General features: G+C 45.5%; 1 protein-coding gene across 7 annotated transcripts in view; it reads left to right on the top strand.

Annotated features, from left to right (window-relative positions):
• The window catches only part of Dnm3 (dynamin 3), a 472,254-nt gene that overhangs the window by 201,448 nt on the left and 245,237 nt on the right, over positions 1–25,569 (top strand). For 4 of the 7 annotated variants that reach the window (XM_047520009.1, XM_047520007.1, XM_047520006.1 and 1 more), the window contains exons 13-14: positions 8,970–9,021; positions 9,854–9,883. In XM_047520009.1, the coding sequence (XP_047375965.1) occupies positions 8,970–9,021; positions 9,854–9,883 (82 nt within the window). The remainder of the gene's footprint in view (positions 1–8,969; positions 9,022–9,853; positions 9,884–25,569) is intronic. The other 3 variants (XM_047520011.1, XM_047520008.1, XM_047520012.1) reach the window with 1 other exon arrangement.

The raw sequence follows: 25,569 nt of genomic DNA, 5'->3' as shown, positions 1-25,569 counted from the left end.
ATATATTTTGCATCCAGCGGCGATGACTATGGAGTGGTAATTAGTTTCTCTATGTAATGTGGGTGAACTTGCTAGAAGTGTGGCCAGAAGTGTGTTTTCTGGTCCAGTGGTCTTTCCAGCCACACTGCCCGCCCCTGGCTCTACATGGGCGTTTCCTACACAGCCATTTCACAGAGCTCTGTCCCTAAGCTCACACCCTGGGCACTTCTGCAGTCACCCAACTGTCAGCATCCTTGTTCCCAAGTCTGCAAGGTGCAGCTGAGAATTTCCCCCAGGTCTCCTCATGGTCAGCAGACTCCCAGGGTTCAATGGGGGAAAGTAAAGAAAGAGAAAAAACAAAAAAGTTGGTGCTTTTCAGGAGTCAGCCTGAACACGTGTGAAAATTTGAATTGGCACGTTCTCCATTTTCTTCACTTGCTGCTTTGAGGAGTTTAAAAGACAAGTCCTCAAGTCATTTGGAAGAAGACTGCTGCCTTTAATGTTGATTGTTACAGATGACAAGTGCCAGCTAGGTTCTAATAGAAGCATAGCGGATGGGAATGCGAACTCGACAAGGTAGCTGGACAGGGAAGAGGACCTTGCTGTGCATCCTGGTGGCAGCTTGGACCCAGGGGAGCCGGGGGGGTCACACACCTTTGGAAAGATTCAGGTTTTGAAGGTATTACGCAACCATTGCTATAATTTAAATTTCACCCCTATATTATTCTTGAAACTTTTTTCCCCTAGATTATCTCTTCTTTTTCTTTGTAACCCATCTGTTTTGAAAGAAAGAAAAAGAATTTCTTCCCACTAATTTCTTCCTATTGATTTTTGGTATTTTCGACCTCAAAGGCAGTTAGTTGTATTTCAATGTTATGTTGATTTCTAAGTCACCAAAGGCATATAATTTTTCAAATTTGATACTTTCAAGCACTTTCAAGCCTCTCTGCAATTCAGGTGATTTTTTTTCCCCCGGCAACGAGAAGATTGTGAACCTTTATAATGTTGGGGAGAGAGAAAGCTGCTTTGTTAAAACCGCTTTGTTAAAATCTGGCAAATTTGCATAGTTCTCGTTTCCCCTAGATCTTCTTTTAAAGGCTCTGCCTGAGCGTCAGCAGTCCTGGCTGCACCTCCAGGGTTTGACAAGGCCCTTGGAGCCTTTCTGTGCCTCAGTTTACTGATCCATCAAATGGAATAATAAACAATCCCTGTGTTGTATACCTTTTAAGACTGTTAGAAGATCAAATTAATGAGTGACGTGGAAATTCTTTCCCCCCATGTGAATCCCATCCCTGGATTTCCATTTTGTATTGTAATGAATTCTATGGTGACTCAGGTGTGGTTGCCACTGAAATATTTTCTAGTTGCTAATACCATTGTTTCCAAAGACAGTGTCTTATTTTTCATTAACATGTATCAGTTGTGCATTTTAATGGGGGATCATTGGGGCATTTCAGCTGTGCAAACAGCAAATATTGCTCCAATCTGGCCCCATGCCCCTCATGGTCCCTTACCAGGGGCAGGGTTGTCCATTGAGACTCGGAGGTGAATGTTCTTTCCATTTGTGCGCTGACTTGGCGTACGTTTCAGTGTGACGTGGAATAATTACAAAGATGAAGAAATGTTCATTTCAAAATCACTTTGAGGGGTTGTGGTATTTTCTGTGCTTTTAAAAATTAAAAAAATATGGTTGTAGCTATAAATTTTAAAGTTGGCAGAGATGCTGTTTCCATCAAGGAAGAGAAGTCAAGCCATATTTGAAGACAATTATGTAAGTATTTTCAAGTTCCAAAGATAGAAAATTAAGGTCTGGGGTTGAGAAAACAGCATTTGTTTCATGAGATTTTTAGGGAGTTGCCTAAAAAGCGGGGGCCACCCCTCAGATTTATTTATAGGATGGTGCCCTACAGAGTATTTCACACATGTAATTTTTTTTCAACTTCCTGACTTTTTTTGTACTAAATTTTTTTCAGGAAGGAAAATAAATTTCTAAACTTAGGTTAATAGAATATTTAGTTTCAGAGTAGTATTCAGAGCATCTCAAAATTCTTCTTCCTACTATTGTGAATTTATTCTGCCATGTTGAATATATGGGACTTCTTTTCCATCTCCCAGTTGTTTGTTAAACATGAACCGTAAAATAGGTACCATGTGTACCGTGTCCAAGCAGGGTCTGGGGTAGGCTTGCTTTGGAATTTCCTGGCTTCTAAACTTGACCTTTCACCTATAGTATGAATGTAAATAAGTCTATTATTTTGGGGAAAAAAAATGAACTTGCCTCACGACTTAAGGGCATTGCCATTCCTTCTTATTGAGAAGAAAATCCCTACATCATATTTTCTGACACAATATATTTGTGATTTAAGAAAATAAGTGGTCCGATTATTCCTTCATCCACTTCCCAGAGTCTCTCAGCAGTGCTGCTCTTTGGGCAGAAGGGCAGAGCTCATTAGCTAAGTGCCTTGGGAAGTGAAATTTCAAATTCCGATGCTCTTCTTCATTTGTGCATGACACTGTTTGCCTCCTGAATTACCGAGTGTGTGCTGTCCAGTGGTTTAGAAGCAAGAGGGGCCCCAACTTTGAGCTCTTAAAATAAACCTCTAACCCCATGAGCGGCGGGCTGAGGTCTGCTGAGTAGGTCTCCACACCTGTTTTCTCACAGTGGAAATGATACAGCGCGCATATTTCAGTTCTTGTTATGCGAGCACCATGAAAATGCTGGGGGGATAGTGTTCATACAAGTATTCTCCCCCTGATCCTCCGGAATGCCTCTGTTGCCCTTTCACCAAAGGTCATGTATTTGAACCTTGCCACCAAATTCCAGAGCAAACTTGATTTCCCCCTTTACATTCTTCTTTAATATTTCCCTGACACAAAATGATATTCTATCATAATGGCATTGGTAGCTCTTTTCATACATGAGGCTCTTCTCTCTCTTATGAAATAGAAACTTGGGCATTAGAGTATACAGGATCCTTCTTTTGACCCATCCACATTTAGGAATTACATGCACGGTTGCTTACCAGGATTGTTACCAGGTAGCGATACAGGCACCAGCAGCCTGAAAGGACATACTGGTATCACTTGTCCAAGTTATGAATTCCAAAGTTCCAAGCACCATTCTAAAACAAACAGACGCCCACCTTCACACCTCATGCTTAAAATGAGTCTGCAGAGCCGAGAGATCCTTTCTTCATAGGCCTCCGGTCCCGTGAGGTCTTCTCTCATAGTGTTTAGCCCAAGACTTCCCTAACTTCTTCCCTCTTTGTTGCAGTTTGATAGGATGGGGGTAGACCTGCCTGTGATGGGTTGTGTTCTTGGGGTCCTCAAGAGTTCATCTTTCTTGGGGTAATAAAAGAGAACTTTCCTAAAGAGTTCTTTACTCTGATCAACTATACCCAGTAGAACTTTTTGAAATAATGGAAATACTTCATAACCCGCGCCACAGGCTGCATTTGGCGAGGGAGTGACTGAAATGTGGCTGGTGAAGTGGAGGCTGTGAGTCTTCAGTTTAAGTCAACCAAAGTCTCAAATTAGTTGCTACACCCGGGTGTCATGCTCTGTGGGCCAGCATGGCTCTGCAGGGTGGTGACTGCAGGTGGCTGCTCAGGGTCCTTCCCTAGAGGGCCCTGGGTCTGCGACCTACAGCCGGGCCTCTGCAAGAGGAAATGGAGCAGGGTCTCTCACTCCTGCGGCCCAAGCCCAGCTCTCACGGATGCACGGTCACCCTTTAGGTGCAGTGCAGGATGGGCCTTTTCCTCCCTCTGCCCCGTCCCTCGGGTTGCAAGTTGCTGTTTTGCTGGTATTTTCTCCACCATGGTTTTACTGAAGTTTCTGCCGTTTCCAAGTCTCCTGTCCAAAGGAGGCGCAGTGGTGGAGGGAGGAGCAGACCCTGATGTTTGCTGTGAAATCTGCGTCTCGGGCTGTTTCCACGGTCCGTCGAGCCCCTTGGAGCGGCCGAAAGCCTGCTCCCGCCTCTCCCGCCTCTCCTACCTGCAGCCTGCGAGTCCAGTTTCCCCCACGCCCCTCTGCTGAGATCTTCTGTCCAGGAAAGAGAGTTGACCAGCGGACAGCTGAGCCCTTCCTTGGCCTGTCAGCCACGCTTGTTGAAGGGGTCTGGGCCTCGTGTCAGCAGCCTCTGCTCTTCCTGGGTCTCCTTTGCTCTGTGGCCTCCACTCGGCAGGCTCCTCCTGGAGCCCCTCGTCCTCTGCTGAAGGGTGGTGTTCATCGCATCCTCCTGGGCCCTTCTTCCTCACTCCCGGCTCCCTGCCTGGCCAGCCTCACCCCTCTCTGACACCTCTGGGGCTGGCTCTCCATCCCAGACCTTGCTCCCGGACTCTGCACCGCAGTCAGCTGCCCACGGGCCTCTCTGTTGTGCATCTGCAGAAGCCTCTGCCCAGCGTTGCCAGATCAGTTACCGCCTGCTTTGGCACCCCCTCTCTTCCCTGGTTTCCACTCCGCAGACGGTACCTCCCGGGGCCCAGAGCCGAAGCCGGATGTCGCTCTGCTCTCCTTTGCCCACCCCTCCCTTCGTCTTCACTGGGTCCTTCGATCCCTTCTCCGTCACACTTCTGGAGTGTGTTCTTTATGTCATCGTGGGCTCCACCAAAGTCGGTCCTCTCCCTCCGCGTGCTGCACGGTCTTGCTCCTGGCACGTCCTTTCTCCTTCCTTCCGGATGCCTTATTGCTTCTAGAGTAAACTCCTGGACAGGACTTCCTGGCCCGAGTGCCCCTGCCGGCCTCCTCAGCCCCTTCATCGCCCTCCGTCCACTGCATCCCACTCGTACCTGATCCTTAAACAGCATGCCCCTGCCTCAGCACCCCGCCCCGCCCTCTCCAACTCCTCCAACTTTCCTTGGCAGGTGAGCTCTGATAGCGTGCTGTCGGCCACCCGGCCGGATTCTGTTCCTTGGCCCCGCACACCCTTGCTGTGTTCAATGGCTGTGATGTCACTGACAGCCCTGCCCGTGGTGACGTGGTTCTGCCTCTGTGGTTTCGCTCTCCACAAATTCCCTACATGCCTCATCTTCCGACTGCATGAATATCAGTCTTTTTAAATTCAGCTGTTTGTTGTCTTCTATTAAAATTTATCTTATAAGTTTTCTGTAAAAATCTCAGGTCACATCAAACTGAAATGGAATTTTTTGTGTTTGAACAGTCAAAGCAGCTGCTTCTGTACTATGTACAGGACTTGTTGATAAATGACCACACGTTCTCCTTGGCACGCTTTTTTGTTTGTTTTCTGTGCCTTTTATTATAGATGCACATAGGAAAGGATAGAAGAGAATATGCAAAAAAAATTGAGCATAGTTAGCATTGTGACTTTTTCTTGGACTGTCTATTAATGTGCTCTTATTCTTTTTAAAGTTTTTATTTGCTTCAGTTAGTTATATATTATAATCGAATGCACTTTGATACATCATACACAATGGAGTATAATTTCTCATTCTTGTTATACATGATGTAGAATCCCAGAATCATATAGTTATATATATACACAGGTGATAATGTCTGATTCATTTTACAATTTTTCATATCATCATATCCCCTTCCCTCCCTTCAGTCCCCTCTACCTAATCTAAAAATAACTATTCTTCCCTAGCCTCCCATTGTGAATTAGCCTACAATTGATCTACAAATATAAGGAAAAATATTCAACATCTTTAGCAATTAGAGAAATGCCAATGATAATTACTCTAAGATTTCATCTCACCCCAGTCAGACTGGCAGTTACCAAGAATACAAACAACAATAAGTGTTGGCGAGGATGTGGGGAAAAAGGAACACTTATACATTGCTGGTGGGAATGCAAATTGGTGCAGTCATTGTGGAAAGCAGTATGGAGATTCCTCAGAAAGCTTGGAATGGAACCACCATTTGACCCAGCTATCCCACTTCTCAGTTTATACCCAAAGGACTTAAAATCAGCATATTACATTAGTGCAGCCACATCAATGTTTATAGCAGCTCAATTCACAATAGCTAAACTATGGAACCAACTTAGGTGACCTTCAACAGATGAATGGATTAAAAATCATGTGGTATATATACACAATGGAATACTACTCAGTCTTAAAGAAAGAAATTATGGAATTTGCTGGTAAATGGATGGAACTGGAGGATATCATGCTAAGCAAAATAATGTACTCTTATTTTTATAAAAATTTTGAACTTCCTGTTGTATACTTTCAGAATCACCATGTTCTAAGCATAAACCTATTTTGGTTTTGTGTTCTCCTGTTGATCATGGTCTCTTCCATGATAACTTGTACACAGTAGAAACTTAAACACACCCATGAAGATAACTATAATCCTATATTTGAAACAAAGTACCTTTTTTCTTTCTATTACATCCTCACCTTTGATTTAATAGTTTTAACCTCTGTTTGCTCTTTGTGTTTTGTGTCTATGTCTTTACCTGTACTAGATAACTTGTGGACCTGTGATTACAAGGAGTAGATATTGTTCATGTTTCCATCTTCTTCTAAGTTGTTGCACTAAAATTTTGGACTTATTTCAAATTAAAACATTATGCCTTGGTATATTTTATAATATTGCTAAGTAACCAGTTAATTACCTACATCCAAGAATATGTCCAAGGGCTTAAATTAACTTACAGCTTTTCTCATGAACACGTTCTTAAATAAGTACTTCAGAATAATTTTTGTTCAGTTATCATAGTATACAGAAGAATTATGATAAAGAATATTTTCTAAGTAGACAGCTCATTAAGTGATTTCCAAAATAACGTTAGGTACCTAAATACGCCACTAACAACCTTATGTTTGAACATATGGGCCAGTTGCTGCCAAAAGATGATTCTTTAGGTGGAAAATAATGGCAGTTTAGTGTTTGTTTTAATATTTGAGATTGGCGCACAAAATAAATCATTTTCTTTCGGCACGGTCTTACAAGTGGCCGATCAGGGAGTCTTGGACCTGGAAGGAACCTAAGGGCTGGGAGCAGCTCAGGGGCAGCCTGCTTGCCTCACAGGCGTGAAGCCCTGGGTTCTGTCCCAGTACTGAAAGAAAGCCCAGGACACAGCGGTGCAGCCCCGCCGCTTCCTCCTGCCTTCTCTGTCCCTCTCTTACCCGCCCCGGCCCCCACACACTTTGCAGCCAGGAAAGTGGGGTTCCTCTGGTCAGACTGCCTCTGCATACGGAGGCACCGTGCTCTGGGCCCGTGTTCAGCTGCTTTTGCCTTATGCAGGACCCCATAAATGGTCCAAAATAAAGACCCTTGGGTCTCTTAGGCATTTTGAATTTATCACCACAAATCAGGGATTTTTGAAAACACTTCCCCTTAAAGAAACCCTGAAACAGTCACGGTGCCGTGAAGAGGCCCAGTGGCCCTGGAGAAGCCGGTCACATTATAAAGTCGTTTTCCCAGTTATCCCTGGAGGAGAGCAATTCTGGAGCACTCTGGAAAGGAACCCAGGGCCTGGAGGGTCGCTGCTGAGCCTCTGGCTGTGCCTGGGCGTCACGGACAGCCAGGCGGGTGGGCGAACGAGAGGCTGGCCAGGCAGAAGCTTGGCCTCCGGCCGCCCTCACCTAAAAAACCCCAGAACTGTAGAATTAGATCATGCAGAGGGAAGACTGAAGAGATGGATTTCATAGTGATGCAGGGAATTAAGCTTTTAAAAACTTAGAACTCTGACAAGTGACAAGGAAGGAAGAAGGTGGCCTTAGTAGATTAGAATCTGAACCACCCAAATCACAGGAAACCTCTCTAGCAACCAAGCAGAGTGGTCGCACTGCCACCACGCACCCTCACCTGAGCGCCCTGGGCTCCCGGGAGTTGGAGTCCAGGCAAGGGAGAGGAGGAGAGATGCCCTGCCTACAGCCCAGCGGCGGGAGGGCTGCTCTCCTGTGTGACATCGTCCCTCTAGAGGCTTCCTGATGGCCAGAGTCCATCACCCCCCACCCCCATTGTTCTCCAAAACAGCTACTGTCAACTATTAAGCCAGAGGGCTTCCCAGAGGACGGACCCAGGGTTGAGTATGGCTAGTGTTCCCGAAGAGCCCGTGTTGGGTCCTTATGTCCTTAGGTAGATCCATGGGTCCACCGAGGGAAAGCCTGCATTCTTTTGAGGGATGAAGTGACGTACCCACCTGTGAGCTTTGGGGTAAACGACCAAGTCAGTCTGGCTTTCGACCCCTGAGCCTGCGGGTCAGGTGGGGGCCATGGCATCAGCCTCCTCGGCCCTTCCTTCCACTCGGTGTGTGTTGAAGCAGCTGTCTGCCAGGTCCTCTGTGGCCTGGGGGCACAGCAGTGACACAACACTCCCAGCGGCTTGCAATCTGATGGAGGGAGGTGGGCCAACAAGTCCCCAAGGAAACTGTAGAGCAAGCTTGGCGGTGAGAGTGTGGCACGGAGAAAAACAGAGCGGAGCGAGGGGTGAGGGTCCAGGAGGAGAGGGCGGACGCCCTTCCCAACAGGGCTGTGCAGATGCCCCGGAAGCAGCCCCAAGGTCGCACGCCTACCCAAGCCTCTGGGGTGGGAGTGTGGGGGCAGAGAGCAGGGTCCAGAGGCCTGGAACTCTCCAGGGAGGGAGGACATGAGCTAAAGAGGCAGGGGCAGGGGTTAGACTTCCTGTCTGTCAAGCAAGCATAGTAAGAGTGAGTACCTTGCAGGGTTGTTGTACGACTTTAAATCACTATTGTCCATAAAGCACTTAGGACATGTGTGCACTCAACAAGCATTCACTTAATTTTCGTTACACGCTTCTTCCTACCTGTGGGATGTCACACACGCATCAACTCACATTGTCAGGAACACAATGAAGGTTTTGCCAGCTGGAGACTCATGATTGTTAATTGCCGTTAGAAGTCCATTGATTTGATTTTGCTTCCGGAACTACACTGACCTGGATATTCCATACCAGCTCTGCCTCGGTTGTCCTGTTTATTTTGCAGCCTGTGTTTATTGTAGTGTCGTTACTGTTCAGAAAACCTGCGTTTCTTCAGCGCTGCTTTCCTTTGCTTTTCTCAGTGCTCAGCAGAGGAGCAGTCAGGTCCACAAGAAAACCACAATTGGGAATCAGGTAGGAATTGTGCAAGAGAATCAGTGCATGCACGCCCCCCACCCCAGGAATTTGAACTAAATCGCTTGATTGATGGTTTTTTTTAAGTGCAAATTAATCGTGCAAGTTTTGCTTGAAATGCAGCTTTTTGTTTTGTTTGACTTCTGCTTCTAAAAGTTTTGGAGTGAATCGCACTTCTTTTTGGCTATTTTACGCAGTTAACCGTATGGATTTATTTTAAATAACTTTCCTGCTACTCGCTCTGCGTTTCAATTTTGACTCTTTCCATCCTCCTTTTGCTTGCTTACATTACCCTGAAACTTAACATTGGATTTGTGGGTTGGTTCAAGGTTGAGACTTGGTGAATAACTGCATGAGCTTTCTGGTGCTGCCGACTAGTTCACACGTTCGCACAGCTTGGAAACAGTGAAGGGACAGCTCATAGAGAAGGCAGTGGCTGGGTTCGATCTCTGCCACCCTAAATTCCTGTTGGTAAACGGAGACGTGAATTCCAAGGAGATCTGATCTTTTGAGTTTTTGTGTTTGGGGGCTGACCAGCTGTCTCTGACTAATAGCGCTCTGCAGAGATTGTATTAACTCCCACAGTTTGCTGTTTCTTTATGTTTTATGTGATAATGAATATTTGCATTGTTATTTCTTTTCAAGTCAAAACAATGATGATTTTTTTAGTTGTTTTTTTTTTTTTTAAATTCAGAGGTGCAATTATTGAACAAATTGAAACCTCTGCTCTAGATTTTTTTTTCCATTGTTTTGAACGGAGAAGAGGTAATAACAGACTTTATTTTAAAAACTTTTTTTCTGAACTAAAGCATATAATTCTTTGCTATTTCAGGGAACCAATCTTCCGCCTTCAAGGCAAATTGTACGAGCTAAGTTCTGTAAGCTTTACTGTTGCTTTTTCATTTAGCTTTCCAAGGGCACAGTTTGTCTTTAACTGATTAACTAAACTAGCGCTTGCTACTAATTTTTTTAAACTCAGGTTGTCTTGTTCATAACACCCTATCACTGAGATAAAGATCCTCTTCAGAGGGTTCATCCCTTCACTGCTAATGACTTGCTGTGATTGAAAGGTATGAACTAGTAGACTCTAAAATGCTGTAATCATAAACCCTTAACATCGTGGGTGCTTTGATATTTCTCTAATTTTAATGGGCCTTAAAATGATTAAAATCATTAATGATCTTCACCTCTGTCCTTCCATGCTTTGTTGTTTGAGGCACAAGCCTTGCTCTATCCCTGTGTGATAATACTTTCAATAAATATAGATGATGCTTCTAAAAGGTGGGTGAAAATCGAACATCTGATTTTTGCTGTATTTGCCAATAAGCCTTTATGTTTCCAATTATTTGTTTTTTAAATAACAAAATGAAAACTACATTGAAATTTATGTGACTCTAGAGTTGAATCTTTTAAAACGTGTCCTCTATCTTTATTTTCTGGAATGACAAAGATACTTTCAAGTGATTAGCATAGGAATTTAGAATAAAATTACCTCCCATTTTCTTCTGTGGATGAAGCCGACTTACCCCTCCCACTCAGTACAAGTTGAGAATGAGATTGGAACATGGGTCAGTTATTTGTCCCTTGGTGCTTTGGAAGACACGAGCTTTGGACCTAGACATTCCTGGGTTCAACTTCCATTCTACTACTTAGGAGCCATGTAGCTTTGGATGAATTGAGCCTGAGTTTGTTGACTTGTGTCATAGGAAGAGTAGAAAATGCCTCTGCAGGGTGATTGTGAGAATCAGAAATATATGCAATGAAGTTGCAGCCATTACCAACTCTGCCCTATAAAGAATGGAAAATTTGCTCCCTGGAGGTAGGTACTGCTTCTTGGAACTTCCAGGAGAAAAAATATTAAATGTACAAAAACTCTTGAGAGTTATAAAAGGAGAAAACTGGAATACTGGGAAAAATTAGAAGGTATGACAAATTATTCTGCTGCCCACGATTCCTGGATTATAACTGGGTGTGGTGTAAAGGCTTTACTGTAAAGGTCTCCTCGTGGTCAGAAGCATCTCTAGCTCACAAATGATGCACATGTAGGACAGGCAGTAGTGTAACGGCTCCTGTGTGCTTTAAATCAGATCTGCAAGGAAACTCAGAGCAGCTTTCTGTCATGGAACTTCAAAATGCTAAAGTTACACAAACTGTGTGTCTGCGATTTTGCTTTTGCTGAGTACTTCACACGTTGTGGAAGCTTTCTAATCCAAGACAGTGGAATTTTGGTGGGTGTTAGCACAGAGTATAGATCCCTTTTCCAAAATCCTTGGGACCAGAGAGGATTGAAGGTCAGAATCATTTGCACTTTAGGAAAACCATGCATTTCCTATGTCATATACTGCCCAGCATCCCTGTGGGGTTAAGACAGTGCCCTGAAGTCAAACGTTCTATTTCTAAAGTGAAACAAATGAAGAGTCACACCAAGCAGACCCAATGAAAGATACAAATCCTCTTATATCAGGTCAGATTTGACTGCTAATTTGTTTAAAAATCTGCCAATTTTCAACTATGGGATTATGAATCTAAATATCTTATCTTCCAGAATCAAAGCCAATAATTTACACACATTAGCATACATTTTGGGGGGTATTTTATAGTTTTTCTATTTAGTTGAAATGACCCATAATGACTTGGAATTGTTTTCTTTGTGAATCTGAATATCTAATGTTAACCTAGGGTTGAGTGAAAATGGTTGTGCCTGTCAAGAGGCTCAAAGCCCGGAAACCCCGGCGGAGCCCAGCCTCGGATCGGTGCTGGCGATTACAGCTGGTAAAGCTAAAAGCCCCGTGGGAGCCTAGCAAGTGAGCCACCTATTCTTCTGTCCTCTTAGGTCTCCTGGTTGTAAGAGATTCCTGTGTAGCATCTTTTCTGAAATGTTTTGGAAGGACTTAAGGAAAGTGAAAAACTCCTCTTCAGAGTCCAAATCCCACTCCTTGTTTTCTGCCTAGAAATTTTAATAGCGCCACAAGTTGACGCCACCAAACGCATGCATGCCAAAACGAGCACCCAATTCATCTAAAGTTGGACTCTTCAGATCTGAAGTTTAACTTCACTCAGCCCTGTCCTCATCACACATGTAGTTCACACCTGGGTGTGCGAAGTCCATGGTGGTGTCGAGAGCAGTCAGTGATCCAGTCCTGGGTGTGCTGAGTCCATGGTGCTGTCGAGAGCAGTCAGTGATCCAGTCCTGGGTGTGCTGAGTCCATGGTGCTGTCGAGAGCAGTCAGTGATCCAGTCCTGGGCACCTGGGAGCTCTCAGCCCGGTGTGGGTGCTGGTGAGCCAGCACATGGAAACCGCTTCACCTCCTTACCAAGGCCAGCAGCTTTGGTCTGTCAGGGCAAGAGGCTGACCACTGGATCTGGTTACCCCACTTTCCCAGTCTTACACCATCATATTTTATTATTTGAAACAGTCTTACGTATTTATTATTTTTTGTCTTCCTTTATGAGGATTTTGGTCCCATCAAAGGTACTTTTGTGTTGCTGAAGGCAGCAGACTATCATTGCAAGCTTTTAAGCTCAAGCCTGTCAACATTTTGGAAGGATCATTCTGCCTGTGAAATGGAGAGAGACTTTGAAGGAGAGACAAGACATGGAAAGGAGACTGGTTAGGAGGCTGCTGTGGATAAGATATTGTGGTGGTCTGGGTTCAGACATTGGGAGGCTGTGAGGAGAGGCTGATGAACTTGAGAGAGATTAAGGCTCTGCGTTGAGCTGGATGCTGGGAGAGGGCCAGAGACTGTTTTAGGCACAGGAAAGATGGTGCTTGTGCTTTTCATGGAGTTAGGAACAGAGGGAAGAGGTCAAATTTGGGTCTAGAGTTGGGAAGAGTGGCTTTGAGTGTGAGTGGCTGTGGGAGATGACAGTAAAATATCTAGTGGGAAGTGAGATAAAGCATTCTCGTGTTCAGAAGAGACAGAACTATTTCTCAGGTGTTGGAGAGCCAGTGAAGGTTCCAGTAGGGAAGGGACACCTACTGATTTTACCATGGGAAGCTCTGCATGTCAACCATATGGAATGGAGTGAAGGAGAGAAAATACAGATAAGGAAACTGATGAGGATTTTTTTAAGTAATTCAGGTGAGAAGATTACAAATGTTGGAATCCATAAGTTTGTAGAAGGGACAGATTAAAAACACACGTAGGGCCTAGCATTGGGTTATAGGTGGTTGTTGGAGCATTGAGTCATCATTCCAGGCTTATGCCACGGGGATCCACGGACAAAGGGAGAAGAGGAGGAAAGCAGCAGCGTCAGGGAGGACGGGAGAAGAAGGCGCTGATGTGTTTGCACCTTGGAAACATCCCTGGGGTTTGAGGTTCTGGTCCGTATAGATTAAGCACGTGAGTTTTCCGGTTGTCTGTTGTGCAGTGTTTGTCAAAGCCTCAGGGCAGATTAACACAGTGTTCCAACGAACACGGATGGAAGTACAGGGTTTAACGGACGATGGAGAAAGGACTGGAGAAGTTTGAGGAACTGAAATGGAGACCAAGACGTGACAAAAGAGGAGGGACAACTTGGAGAGGGGTTGAACGAAAAACCAGCAGGGAGGACGTTTCAAGGAGGGCATGGTCAGTAGTAGGTGTTTCTCAAGCTCAAGAAACTTGGGCAAAGTGTCCAGGGGTTGGACCGGGGCGGTTCTGTGTGGTGTTGGGGACCGTCCGAGGTCCACTGACAGTGACCTCTGGGTCCGGGGACTGCTCTTGTAGCCCATGACTGGAAGGCAGCATCCAACCCAGAGCACAGCAGACTGAAGAGAGAGAGTTGGGGAAAGGCCTGTTCAAATCTGAACGGGTCTGACCCTCACGTAAGTCAGGACAGGCCCACCAGAGAGCACCCCAGAGTTCCGTCCCTGAGCACAGTCAAGGTTGAGTCCTCCCTATTCTACCAGTCCAGAGAGGAGCACCCTGCTTCAGTGGCAGGCTGAGTCCTGCCCTGCCTTTTAGTACATGGGAAGCCTGGGTGGGGGAGATTTTTAGAGATCAGTCCGAGTGGCCCACATCACTCCGTTTACATTCCCTGACCAGAGCTCCGCCATGTGCATTTCCCTAACTGCCAGGCAGACAGAACGAAGAGGAGACAGAAGACGGTGTTGACTGAAAGTTGAAATAGATGAGCCAGGGCCCTGGGGGTTTCGGGAAGTCAGAGAAGACGTGTGCAGGGTGAGGAGAGGGAAGGGAGGCTGCGGTGGTGAGCTGTCAGTCTCTGAAGGTTTGAGAGGCCAGGCGTGCCTCCTGGAGGCCAGCGGGGTCACAGGATGAGCACAGACGTGCAGGAGGAGCCGGCATGAGGGCGGCAGGTATTTTTTTTGCAGAAGGTGTGGGTGGCTGGAGGGAAACGGGTGAGTGTGTTGGGTGAGGAGGATCTACGTGGCATTTGCGTGACTGAGTGTTCGTTCCTTCAGCCTCCACTGCGGTGGGGTGTCCGAGTAGACTGTCCCCAGGTGCTTGCACGAGCCCCTGCACGTCTGTACGTCTGCCATCAGTGCCCATGACTGACCAGAGTGGGAGATGTGGCTTTCCCAGGCCTGCGGATCTCCCAGTGACTGGGGTCCCAACCTTCCGAGGTGTAGGCTGCAGGCAGAAAGGGTCCTTCCTTCCTGTCTCAGCAGGGATTCTCCCGCCTTTCATTCTGAAAAATCGTTTTAGAAGAGACAGAAGCACCTGTGGGTCTCAGAAAATCATCAGTGTCCCCAGCATCCTGAGAATTTCCCACCGGGTCCCCTGGTTCTTCAGCCCTGGCGAATGCGTGCTTCAGGTCAGGGTTGATAGTGGTGAGAGGTTAATCAGTTGTTTGAGGGCACCAGGGGTTATCGGCACTGCCCGCCTCCTAATGAAGGAGAGGGCTCCTGGCAGCGCCTGCTGCGCCTCTGCTACCTCAGCCAGGAGCTCCTTTGAGCGCCACCCTCACCTGACTCCCTGGTACCAGTATTCTTTCAGACATAAATTTCAGAAAACTCCAGTGACCTTGGGGAAAAAAGGGAACCCGTTAGTTTGTCACTGAGGACTTCAGGAGTGGAACGAACACCGTTCAGTCCCTGGCTCAAACTGCCTCGATGCGCTGGTTCCCTTCCTTGCACTTTTCCGTCTCTGCCCCTTTGCTGGTGGGCTGTTCTCAAGCCACAGAGCATTGCAGGACAATGTCCATCACTCCCCGGGGACTTTCCTTCCCTGTTTGAACCCCATAGAAATAAGGCTGCCTGCCCAGGACTTTGAGGAGAACTCTGAGGTTACAGTGATTGGCCTGGCTTCGGTCACATGCTCCTGCAGTCAGTCACCACGGCTGGAAGACGGGCATCCTGATGGGCTTAGACCAGATCCAGCTGGGCACGGCCGGCCCCTCACCAGATCACATGGCCCACAAGTGGGGATGGGCCCTGTCCACCTGCTGGAGTTGTTGAAAGTCAGGACAGGTGCTGGAAGAGAGAACCATTGAATGTGGATGACAGGATTCTTCCACGTGTGACATGCTTAATTCCTTATAAATGTTGTGGTTAGTTTATTTCATAGCCTCAATTATGGCAAGTGACATCATTTAAACTCACTTGCTTTTGTTATAATTACGTTCTTAAAATTTTTCTTACACCAGTGCTCTCAGTTTCTGAAAAGAATAAGTTAGGTTTATATCAGTTATTCTACTTAACAGCACAAGATGATACTAGCTGATTGAATTTGTTTCTCTTTTATCCCTTAATTCTATGACGATATCTCCAAAGGGGCCAATTGATAGCTTATAAAACGGAGCAATCATTATTTCATTAAAATAGAGAATGGAGCCCATAAAAGCCACGCGTAGTCAAGGTATAGCCTGAGGTTTGGTCTGCATCTTAGAAATCTGAAGTTTGATTTGGAATAGCACTTCCTGTATGCCACTTCTGTTTTGTGTTCCAGAAATTATACAGATGTGTGTACTATTTTTATAGCCAAGTTGCACCTTAATTGATGGGTTAGAGCTTATGAATCAGCGAGGAGACAGATCCTACGTATTGGAGATTGCCTCGAGAACGCTCTCAAGGCAGAACCCCGCCCCCCGCCTCAGCTGTGGTCTTCCTGTCTCTGCTGACCTGGGGAAGAGCCACTGGCTCAGCACAGGTTCTCTCCCGGCTCTGTCCTGTGTCTGCAGCACCCCTTCCTGCCTTTGCTGTCCTCTGTGATTGTACCTTTATTTCCAGAAGTGTGCTTTTTATTTCTACAATGTTTGATCTCAAGTAAGTGGAAGGCCACTGGTTCAAAAATTCTCCAGAATTTTTACACCATTTTTAACGTTTAGCATCTCTCACTAGAGAAGCTATTATTTTATTGATCTCTGTAATTCGAGACCTGAACTAGTAGGCCAGTGACATTCTGACATCTTTCTGTTTGTGACTATGGACGTGGGGATTTACCTGTCTCCGACCCTGCCTAGGGTGCCCTCTCCCTCTGAGGAGGCTCCTCCAACCTCACCTACCCCAACTGCTCTGTCCAGGGGGAGTGCTGCTGGCCACCCAGGCACCTGCAACCTCCAGGTGGTGGGATCCCTAGCATCCCCTTCCCTCACCAACTCTCTTGTTCTCCGTCGTCCTTGTCTGCAGAGACTTGTTATGAGGTTTGCTACCCTAGGAAAAGCAGAAGTCACCCTGCACCCTTTGGGGCAAGGTGTAGCTCCTTTCAGCACAGATTATCAATGCAACAAGTAATTTTGAGGCTGTAATTTTCATTTAAGTTACACAAGAAATAATTGAACACATTTTCATTGTAAAACAGTAATGCAGATAAGCAGAGCCTTGACCCACACCCGGTCCCACTCACCCTGTGGGTATCACCACTGTTATCACACGCACACACGTACACATGCAGAAACATGTATGCATACAGACATGCAAAGATACTGCCTTTGGGATTCCAAAAAACTATAAATGGGTACTTAGTGTGCACATTTATGCAGAGTTGGAGGCACCACAAAGGCAAGGATTTCGTATCTTGTGCTCACTCATCTATCCCTAACCTGATGTTTAGTAGGTGCTCAGTAAACATACCTGAGGACAAACTCACTGTGTCCGCCCGATGCTGGATCTTAGCCATCTTTCCCTGCAAAACACGCAGAAGATGAACAAGCCTCTCTGGTGGCGGCAGTGTGACCGTGTCCCAAGGTGTGATGTACCAGCCATTTAACATCCCTCTGCGGATTCATGCTTGTGTTGTTTCCTTCCTTTCCAAAGTGGTTGAACCAGTGTACAGACCAGCAGCTGCATGTGTAAGTACCTTAGTTCCCAGCACTGAGAGTTGTGTTTTACATAATTTTTGGTAATCTAATGCAGAGAATGTCCACTGCTGTTTTTATTTGCATTTAGCTTACTGCAAATTATGGAGCAGCCTTACATGTATTTATAAAAGTGTGTATTCCCTCTCCTATGGACAGTCTGATGTGTCTTTTGCCCAATTGTAGGGGAGTGTTGTGTTTGAGGATTTCTTAATATCCTGTATTTTGTGGGTATTATATATAAAATTAACATTTTCTGCTCATCTGTTTATTTTATTGTATATCATAAGACAAAAGGTTCTAATTTTGTTGATTTAGACAATTAAAAAATTTGTGGCATTTATATTTTATATTCTTCCAATCATTTTTATGGATTTTAAAAATCACTGATGGGAAAATAAGGTCATTTCGCTGCCTTTCACATACTTCTGTCCTCTCAGCGGTAGTCACTTATAATTTTCTAATAAGGAGGAGCCTTTTTCTTGCTTATTGACACCTTTTCTGAATGAACTATTCATGCCTTTATCCATATTCTTCCTGGAATTTTTTACTTGTGTTGGTCCATAGCAGAATATTGATGTAATGATGTTATTGATCTTTTGTCATATTCCCTAGCAAGTCTTTTCCTCACTTTCTTATGTATAATTTTATTGGTAAGGTTCATGAGGTAAATTTTCCAGTGTTTTTCCATGGTAACTGCCACGTCGTGATCACACACATCGAGGGGCACAGTGTGGAGACCAGTGCGGGTGTACATTGTGTAGCGACCAGGCGGGCAACATGGGCACATTTTTCACCTAGACATAGACGGTTGCTTTTCTTGGGAACACTCAAAATACTCCCGTTAGCTGTTTTGAGATGATGGCCTGTTGTCAGCCGCAGCCGCCCTCCGCTGCTGCAGAGCATCACTCCTCCTGTCCAGCTGTGCCTGCGCCGCTGGCCATCCTCCCTCCTTCACACCTTCCCCGCAGCCTTCTGGGTACCACTGTTCCGTCCTCTCCTGCTTTGAGGTCAGTTTGAGCACCGCTCCTTTGCTCTGGCTCCTTCCACCACATTTACGTGTAGAAGGGTGGGCCTGCCTCCAGAGCAGCTCAGTGTCTGCCCCTGTGTCTCTACCATGTCCACGAGGTGAGCATTGGCGCCTGTCTCCAGGGTCCATCTAGGATTGATCAGGGCACAGGGTGCGAAGCGAGGCCTGACCTGGGAAGCTGAGCATGAAGCTTAGGAGCCTGGAATCTGGGCCCTGCCTGCCAGCCTGCAGCGTCTGGCTCCGCCCCTTGCCAGCCACGGGAAAGCTGTTGGCACCTCTGTGCCACTGCTTCTTTATTTGCAGAAGAGATGTGGCGATAGTGTCTGAGTCTTAGGGCTGTTGTGAGGATGGAACCCCTTCGGTTACGAAGGCACAGGGACCCACGCAGTGCACATGTAGCTGCTCGGTTCCCTTGGCCGTTCATCATCATCGTCGTCCTCGTCATCATCCAAAGGAGCGAATGTATGAGTACAGTCATACACAGGCTTTGCAATGCTTCATCATACAGGAATCTCAGCTGCAAGTGGGTAACGACCATGGCCACTCGCCTTCCTTAAACGCTTGCACCGTGGCTCGCTGCTGCCCGGGGTTCCACACCCACCCTATGAAATCACTCCACGGTTTCTCCTGCTTTGCTAGTGATGTAACTGACGCTTAGTGAAGCCAAGCAGTTCACCCCGGGTCTCTCAGTGGGGAGGTGGCAGGGTTCGGGCCCAGTCCCGGTCCAGCTGAGTTCTGAACCCAGGGCGTGTACTGCGGTTGCTGCGCCCTTCCCCTCCTGTTGGATGACACACTGTTGGATGACCGTGCTAACACCTGTGAAGGTCGGCTAGGCTGTTTTCTTTCATTACCCTTCTTTTATAAAAATGCCTTTGGCATTTATAGATCACTCCTTCTTTTAGTTGAAGATTAAAATCTTGTCATATTGCGGTGAGCTTTATTTCTATTTCAGTCGATATTTTATACATCTGGAAGGATGTTTCATCTTTTCATATCCTGCTTTCCCATCCAGACAGTTGTTCATTCCATTTATTATGATTTCCTAGGTGTTCACCTAACTTTCTTAAACTCATATAAAATAACTAGAAATACCCTTATGTTGTAATTGCAAATTGAATGTCTTTTTCATATGTTTTCTGACTACTTATTGCTATGTGAAAACTTTTGGTTTTAGGAATTTGTATCAGTGGAATTTATTGGATTCTTTAGTAGTTTTCTATGTAATTATAATTTTTTTTCTGAACTCTTGGCGTAGTTGCATCTTCTATTTCTACTTTCACATATTATTCCTTTTGAGTCAGTATAAAATGGATTTTTGTAGTTGTTTTTTATTTTAATGAGAATGTTTTTAGCCTAGTTTTGTTGTTGGGTTTTGAGTTAAAATGTATTTGTTGCGATAAAGATATTCTTCACGGGAGACCCCCGTTGCTTGAACGTAAGTTCATTGACATGTTCTCGGTCTTACCTACTGAGCAGACTGAAATTCGTTGTCATATTTATTAACAGTCCTGGCTCTTCTGGCATCAGCCCTCTTTGGCTATTGGCGGTAAATGTTTTGCCATTGAATGAATTTTCTAATTGTTCAAGTTCAATTAGAAAAGTTCATTTACTTTGCCCTTGAAATGAATTTTTTCTTTGTAAATAGAAGAATAAGGGCTGGGGAGATAGCTCAGTTGGTAGAGTGCTTGCCTCTCAAGCACAAGGCCCTGGGTTCAAGCCCCAGCACCGCAAAAAACAAAAAAAAAGAATAAATATGGAATGCTATTACATTTCTCACTAGACGAGAAATGTCACAGAAACCGTGCACTTTATGCCGGATTATCTGTCTCCGTTTGCTGGGCAGGACAGGGCTGGCTGACTTGCTGCGGGGAGTAAGCGTTGAACGGAGGCCCTGAGAAGACTGAAACCCAGGGTGGTGTCCAGCGGAGCGAAAAGGAAGCAGGAGGCTTTTCTGGTGCTGGGTCACCAGGGCACAGGCAGACTCCTCCACAGGGGGGCCAGTTTCTCTATTATCCTCAGAGGACCCAGGTCCTTTCAATTTAGCAATGCGTGGGGTTGACAAAGGACAAATTATAAGGTCTCATTGACTATAAAGGTGCTATGGGATCTCTTTCAGGGGTGATGTCCATATTCTGTACCGGAAGGTCCTTCCGAAAGGATGCCCCTAGTTTATTACCACAGTGAAAATAAATGTCATTTGGAGCTGAGACATTCTTATATTTATCTCCTGTAGAGCTCTTTTATTCATTTTGTTTATTGCTGCCCATATTGAAATCAAATCCATAGATCATGAATATGTCCCAAATTCACCATGACCAAGGCAAATTGCAGTTTCTGTCCCTGGGGCACGGATTTCTTTGTACCCAGGAAAATAACATCATAGAAACTTCTCCTGAGTCAGAATGTTTAACTTAGAATGCTCAAAACAGAGACATCTTTATATATCCTTAATGTTTTAATGAGAATCCTGCAGTCGATGTTCATAGAGAAGAAAGCTCGTGCTGAGCATCCCAGCCAGGCGTGGGATCCGGAGGTTAGTGCTGTGGACTTCACTTAGCTGGGGTCCAGTGCTCTGTGCTATGTCAGGGTCAAGGTCCCTAAAATATCAGTGCACTGATGCTGGCATTAGTGTAAGTTGTTTGGACACTTTGTCATAAATTTTAAAATGTTATTCCTACTTGGATAATCTCGTTTGAAAGCAATGCAATTTTTTACCCTCAGATAAGGTATGTATATTCTAATCTTAGGGCTTTTGATGCCCCAGAGAGTTGCTGTACACGGCAGCTTAAAATCCTATTTGCTATAATCCCCACCCCTGTGTGGAGGCCCTTCTTCTCTCCTTGCCCCAGATATACAAGTCCCTCATAGTTTCTATGGAATCATTTTTACTTTCTCTTGGGAGTAGTTTGCAAGACTTTTTTTTTTTTTTTGGAGTAGTCCAGCAAGATTTTTTATTTAATTGGAATAGTCTTCATAGAGCGAAAGAGATAATGCTGTTCTCAAATTTATCTGAAACATTCAAAGTGGCTTATTTGCCTGAAAGTATGTATTGCCCAATTATATAAGTACAAAAAATAAAAACTTAAAGATAATCTTTAGAACAAAATGTGAACATGTAGAGCTTTAGCTGGACTAAGGAATGAATCCCTAAAGTTACTGCAAAAATTATCCCTAAAGTTACTAGGCAATTTCTTTGACTCAGCAACCAGACCCTTCCCCACCACAGGGAATTCCATTAGCTGAATTCTACAGGATGAATGTTTCCCATCCAGGAAATGAGTGTCCTGGTTTCATAATCGAGTCTCAGTTCCTTGAAGCTTTGTGCTGTGCTCCTTCTTACCAAATAATTGGCTGGAGTTTGTGCCCTGGTTCCCAGTGAGGTTATTTACACACAGCCTGTGATGGATGGCCCCTGTGAGCAGAGTATTCGATGTGCTGCCATTTGTACTGCCTGGATGGATGGAGGAATCCTTTGAAAACAGTGCACACAGCTATGAGCTTGAGAAATACAAATATTGAGACTAAATACAGCCATCATCATAACTTAAATTATTTTTAATGCCTATGATCACTCTTGTTTGCAATATAATTCTTTAACCGTGGGGTTCTATCCTCTCCAGCCACTTTTTTAAGTGTTCATTTGAGTCTCTAATGACTCGCATCTTTTATGAAAAAGCACAATCGTAACTAGAACATCAGTTTAATAGCAAGTCATTTTCTTGCCTCCTGCCCCAGTTTACTAAAAATGATCTTCTTAATTAAGGTAAGGAATTTTTAGTGTACATTTGTGTCTCGTTTTTTTATCTCCTTCTTCCAAAGTCTTTTCCTTTTCCGGCACTCTGGTCTTCCTGTTGACCCGCTGGAAAGTAGGAGGGGACCGGGAAAGGAGGATTTGTTTTCGAGAACCCGACTATCTATAAATGACTTCCTCTTGCTGGGTACAGCCCCTTGCAGGGTTTCGTTTTCAAATGCTTGGTGCAGGTCCGTGTCCTGGAGGAAGACCCGTGTCATCCTTCACCCGTCCTGTGCACAGAGCCGATCACAGTCTGAATATTCTCTCCCATCACTTCTGGAATTTCTTCCTGAAGGTCATAATTCATGTCACTGATTTCCGGTGCATGCGGAGTCAGGTTTTAGAAATACGAGACAATTTTAAAATTACAGATGCAAAGCCTAGCTGTTGGAGCCAACATCTGCAACTAGTTTAGGGGATTAACAAAATAGCTGCTCTGGATGACGGATATTTACCAGGGCCTCTCCATTTCCCAGAGAAATCAGAATGCCTGTTACTTATGTGTTCTTCAGCCTTCAGTGGAAACCAAGACTTCATCTGCTACGTGCTTTGTTCAGTTTCCTCATGGAGTCTCTTGAGTTACAGCCAGTTTTCAATTAACAATGATTAAGGAGGTCAGGAAGGATATGGGTGATTAAAATCCTCAAGTAATTGAAAGACTGAGTTTAACCAGAAGTTCCAACACTCTCCCCTAAAAGGCTTTTGCTAAAATCACAGACGAGGGGAACATCTGATGCATTTTGCTTTGTTTTGATACAAACAAAGACATCAACGTGGTACTCCTTGGCTTCAATCATTCAGAAACGTTTCTCCAGTTTTGGGGTGAAGTCCAGTTTCTTAACATCTGCCGCCCCACCCCCACCCCCCACCCCGCTTCCCTGACTGCTTCCTGTTCCTTCCCGTGCCCCAGAACTTCTGGGTTCTGTGCTCCAGCAGCTTCTTCAGTGGTGCAAGCCTTTTCCCGGCTGGGATTCTTTTTTTTTTTAATTGCTCTTTATTTTTTTGCAGTACTGGGGATGGAATCCAGGGCTTCACATATGCTGGGCATGTGCTCTGCCGCTGCACTACACTCCTTCACCCTTTATATTTTATTTGATTTTGTCGCAAAGTTGCCGACACTGGCTTGGAACTCACGGTCCTCCTGCCTCAGCCTCCTGAGTTGCTGGAATTGCAAGCGTGGGCCCCTGTGCCCGGCCTCCGCTGGGATTTTCGTGTGCTCCTTTCTGGAGTGCTTGTTTCTGTTTTTACCTGAACAGCATCTGAGTCAGTGTCTCATTTGAAATGGCAAATCTTCAGGGGTCCTTTCCCGATGTCTGTACTATTGGCAGCCCTCCCCTGAGTTCCCACGGGATCCTGTGCCTTCTTCACCCCAGTCTTAGGTAGCTCCTCGCTTCCTGTCCGTCTCCCTCGCACTTTCTGCGTGCTCTGTAAGATCAGGACCAGCAGCGCCACTTCCACCGCTCTGTCCTCGACGCCTCATGTAGAATCTGCTCATAACGAATAGCCACCACGTAACTGTAGAATGAGTGAAGTAAGGATTTTAAAATCTGGACTGAACTGGCCTGATGTAAAATCTGGAATTAAATGGAATTAATGTCTGTAAAATGACGGCAATGCCAGCATCGACCAGGGAAGGTCTAGAACGCCATCGAACTGCTTATTAGTTCTCACCATTGTTCTTTCATCCAGAGGAAACAAATTGATTTTTGAAATTAATTGTTACCCACAGTCGTCATTTTAAGCTTGCTTATGGTGACTGAGTTTCCCACCGAAACACATCACTCCAGGGGTCATTGTGTGTAGCTCTGAAAATGTGACTCTGCGTCTAGTAAATTCCAGTGTCCAGTGAAACTGGTTTAAGCCTGTCGTTTTAGCTGGGAGGGCTGGCCCCCACTCAGACATGGTGACGTGCCACGTGTTTTAGCTGGGAGGGCTGGCCCCCACTCAGACTTGGTGACCTGCCATGTACCTGCTGCACCTTCGCCAGTGACCCTTGGTGTCGCTATGTTCTGGTCTAGAACCATCGCACCGACAAGTCTGTGGCCAACCCCGCGCACTAGGGAAGATATTAGAATTCCAAAGGAGCATGAAGCAGAGTTGGCCTTTGCTGGACAGTGATACCTGTGATTTACTGAGCACTCACCAGACGCCAGGCACTTTACTGAGTACTTCATGTATGTCCATTACACTGTCTGCTCAGAACATCTATTTGAAGACAGGATTATTAGTTCCAATTCTCAGATTAAAAAAAAAAAAAAAAGCTTGGCTAGGTGACATAATTTCCCCAAGTTCACTGAGCAAGGAAATGGCAGACACAGAAGGGTCATGCTTCCAGCCAGCCGAGTAGGGCCCAGCACACAGGCTTACAAGTAAGTTAGAACAAGATGATGCAGGAGCAGAGAGCAGCGGACGCTGAGTGCAGGGAAGGCCACACGGGCCACTGGAGCACCTTTATAATTCCTGAAAATAGCATCACTGAAGACGGCTCCATGCCCCAGAAACTGCTAGCCGTGTTGACATCGTTCTCCAGAGTGTTTTATTTTTAATACTCATGGTCATAATAACAGCTCAAGAGTGTGTCTTGTTCAGGGTGGTAGGTGCTTTGCCCTTCAAAACCCCCTTGCAGGGTACACACCATTCTCTCCATTTCGATGGATAACATTAAAGATCGCTAATATGTATTAAGAATGTCTTCCACACGCTTGACCTTTGTTATTTCTTTAACCTCGCGTTGTTCTTGTAGCCTGGAGAGCAGCATTTCTGTGAGGGGCACAGAGAGGTTCAGTAGCCTGCCCCAGGTGACGTATCCAGCATGTGAACCCAGGCAGGCCTGCCCTGCAGCCGGGCAGCCACACTGCTGGCTTCCCACAAACAGGCCCAGGGGCTTCGGGGTTCCCCCAAGCCTGGTGTGGAGCTGGGAGTCAGCTGCGCAGTCCTGGCCTCGTGCAGGTTGGAATTTGAAATCTGAGTGGCTCGTCAGAGCAGCTCTGGCCCTGAACCTCTGCAGGCTTCCTGTTTCCTCACGGGGGCAATTTAAGAAAATGTGATGAATTCCCACGGGTTGAAGATCAGCTTTTATTCGATGAGAAAGCAGATGGATAGCAATGTCTCTCTTTTGGTTTTTGAATAGGGAGGTTAAGAGCCTCGACTTGGAACCCAAGAAGCGTTCGGTCCCCACTTAGTCGTTGGAAGAGTTCCATCACACAATCCAGTGTCTCTGTGCCTCACAGCGTGAAGGCAGAATCAGAAGAACAGCTGCACGCACCTCAGGGTCACTGGCAAGACTAGTGAGGTGACCCCTGTAAAGTGCACTCTTCACAGCAAATATTAAGAGTTAGCAGTCTTTTTTATTATAATTAATAAAGTTGTCCTTTTGAATTCCTAAAATTTTATCACAAAACTTTTAAACTGAGTCAGTTTTTCCCTTGGCTCCTCTAATAATACTCGCGTGTGAAGTGGTGCCCTGGGTATGAACTACTCATTCACA

Source organism: Sciurus carolinensis, chromosome 12 (assembly GCF_902686445.1).
Source record: "Sciurus carolinensis chromosome 12, mSciCar1.2, whole genome shotgun sequence".
Classification (NCBI taxonomy): domain Eukaryota; kingdom Metazoa; phylum Chordata; class Mammalia; order Rodentia; family Sciuridae; genus Sciurus; species Sciurus carolinensis.
The sequence above is the reverse complement of the archived record's forward strand: the minus strand, read 5'-3'. Positions and strand labels throughout refer to the sequence as shown.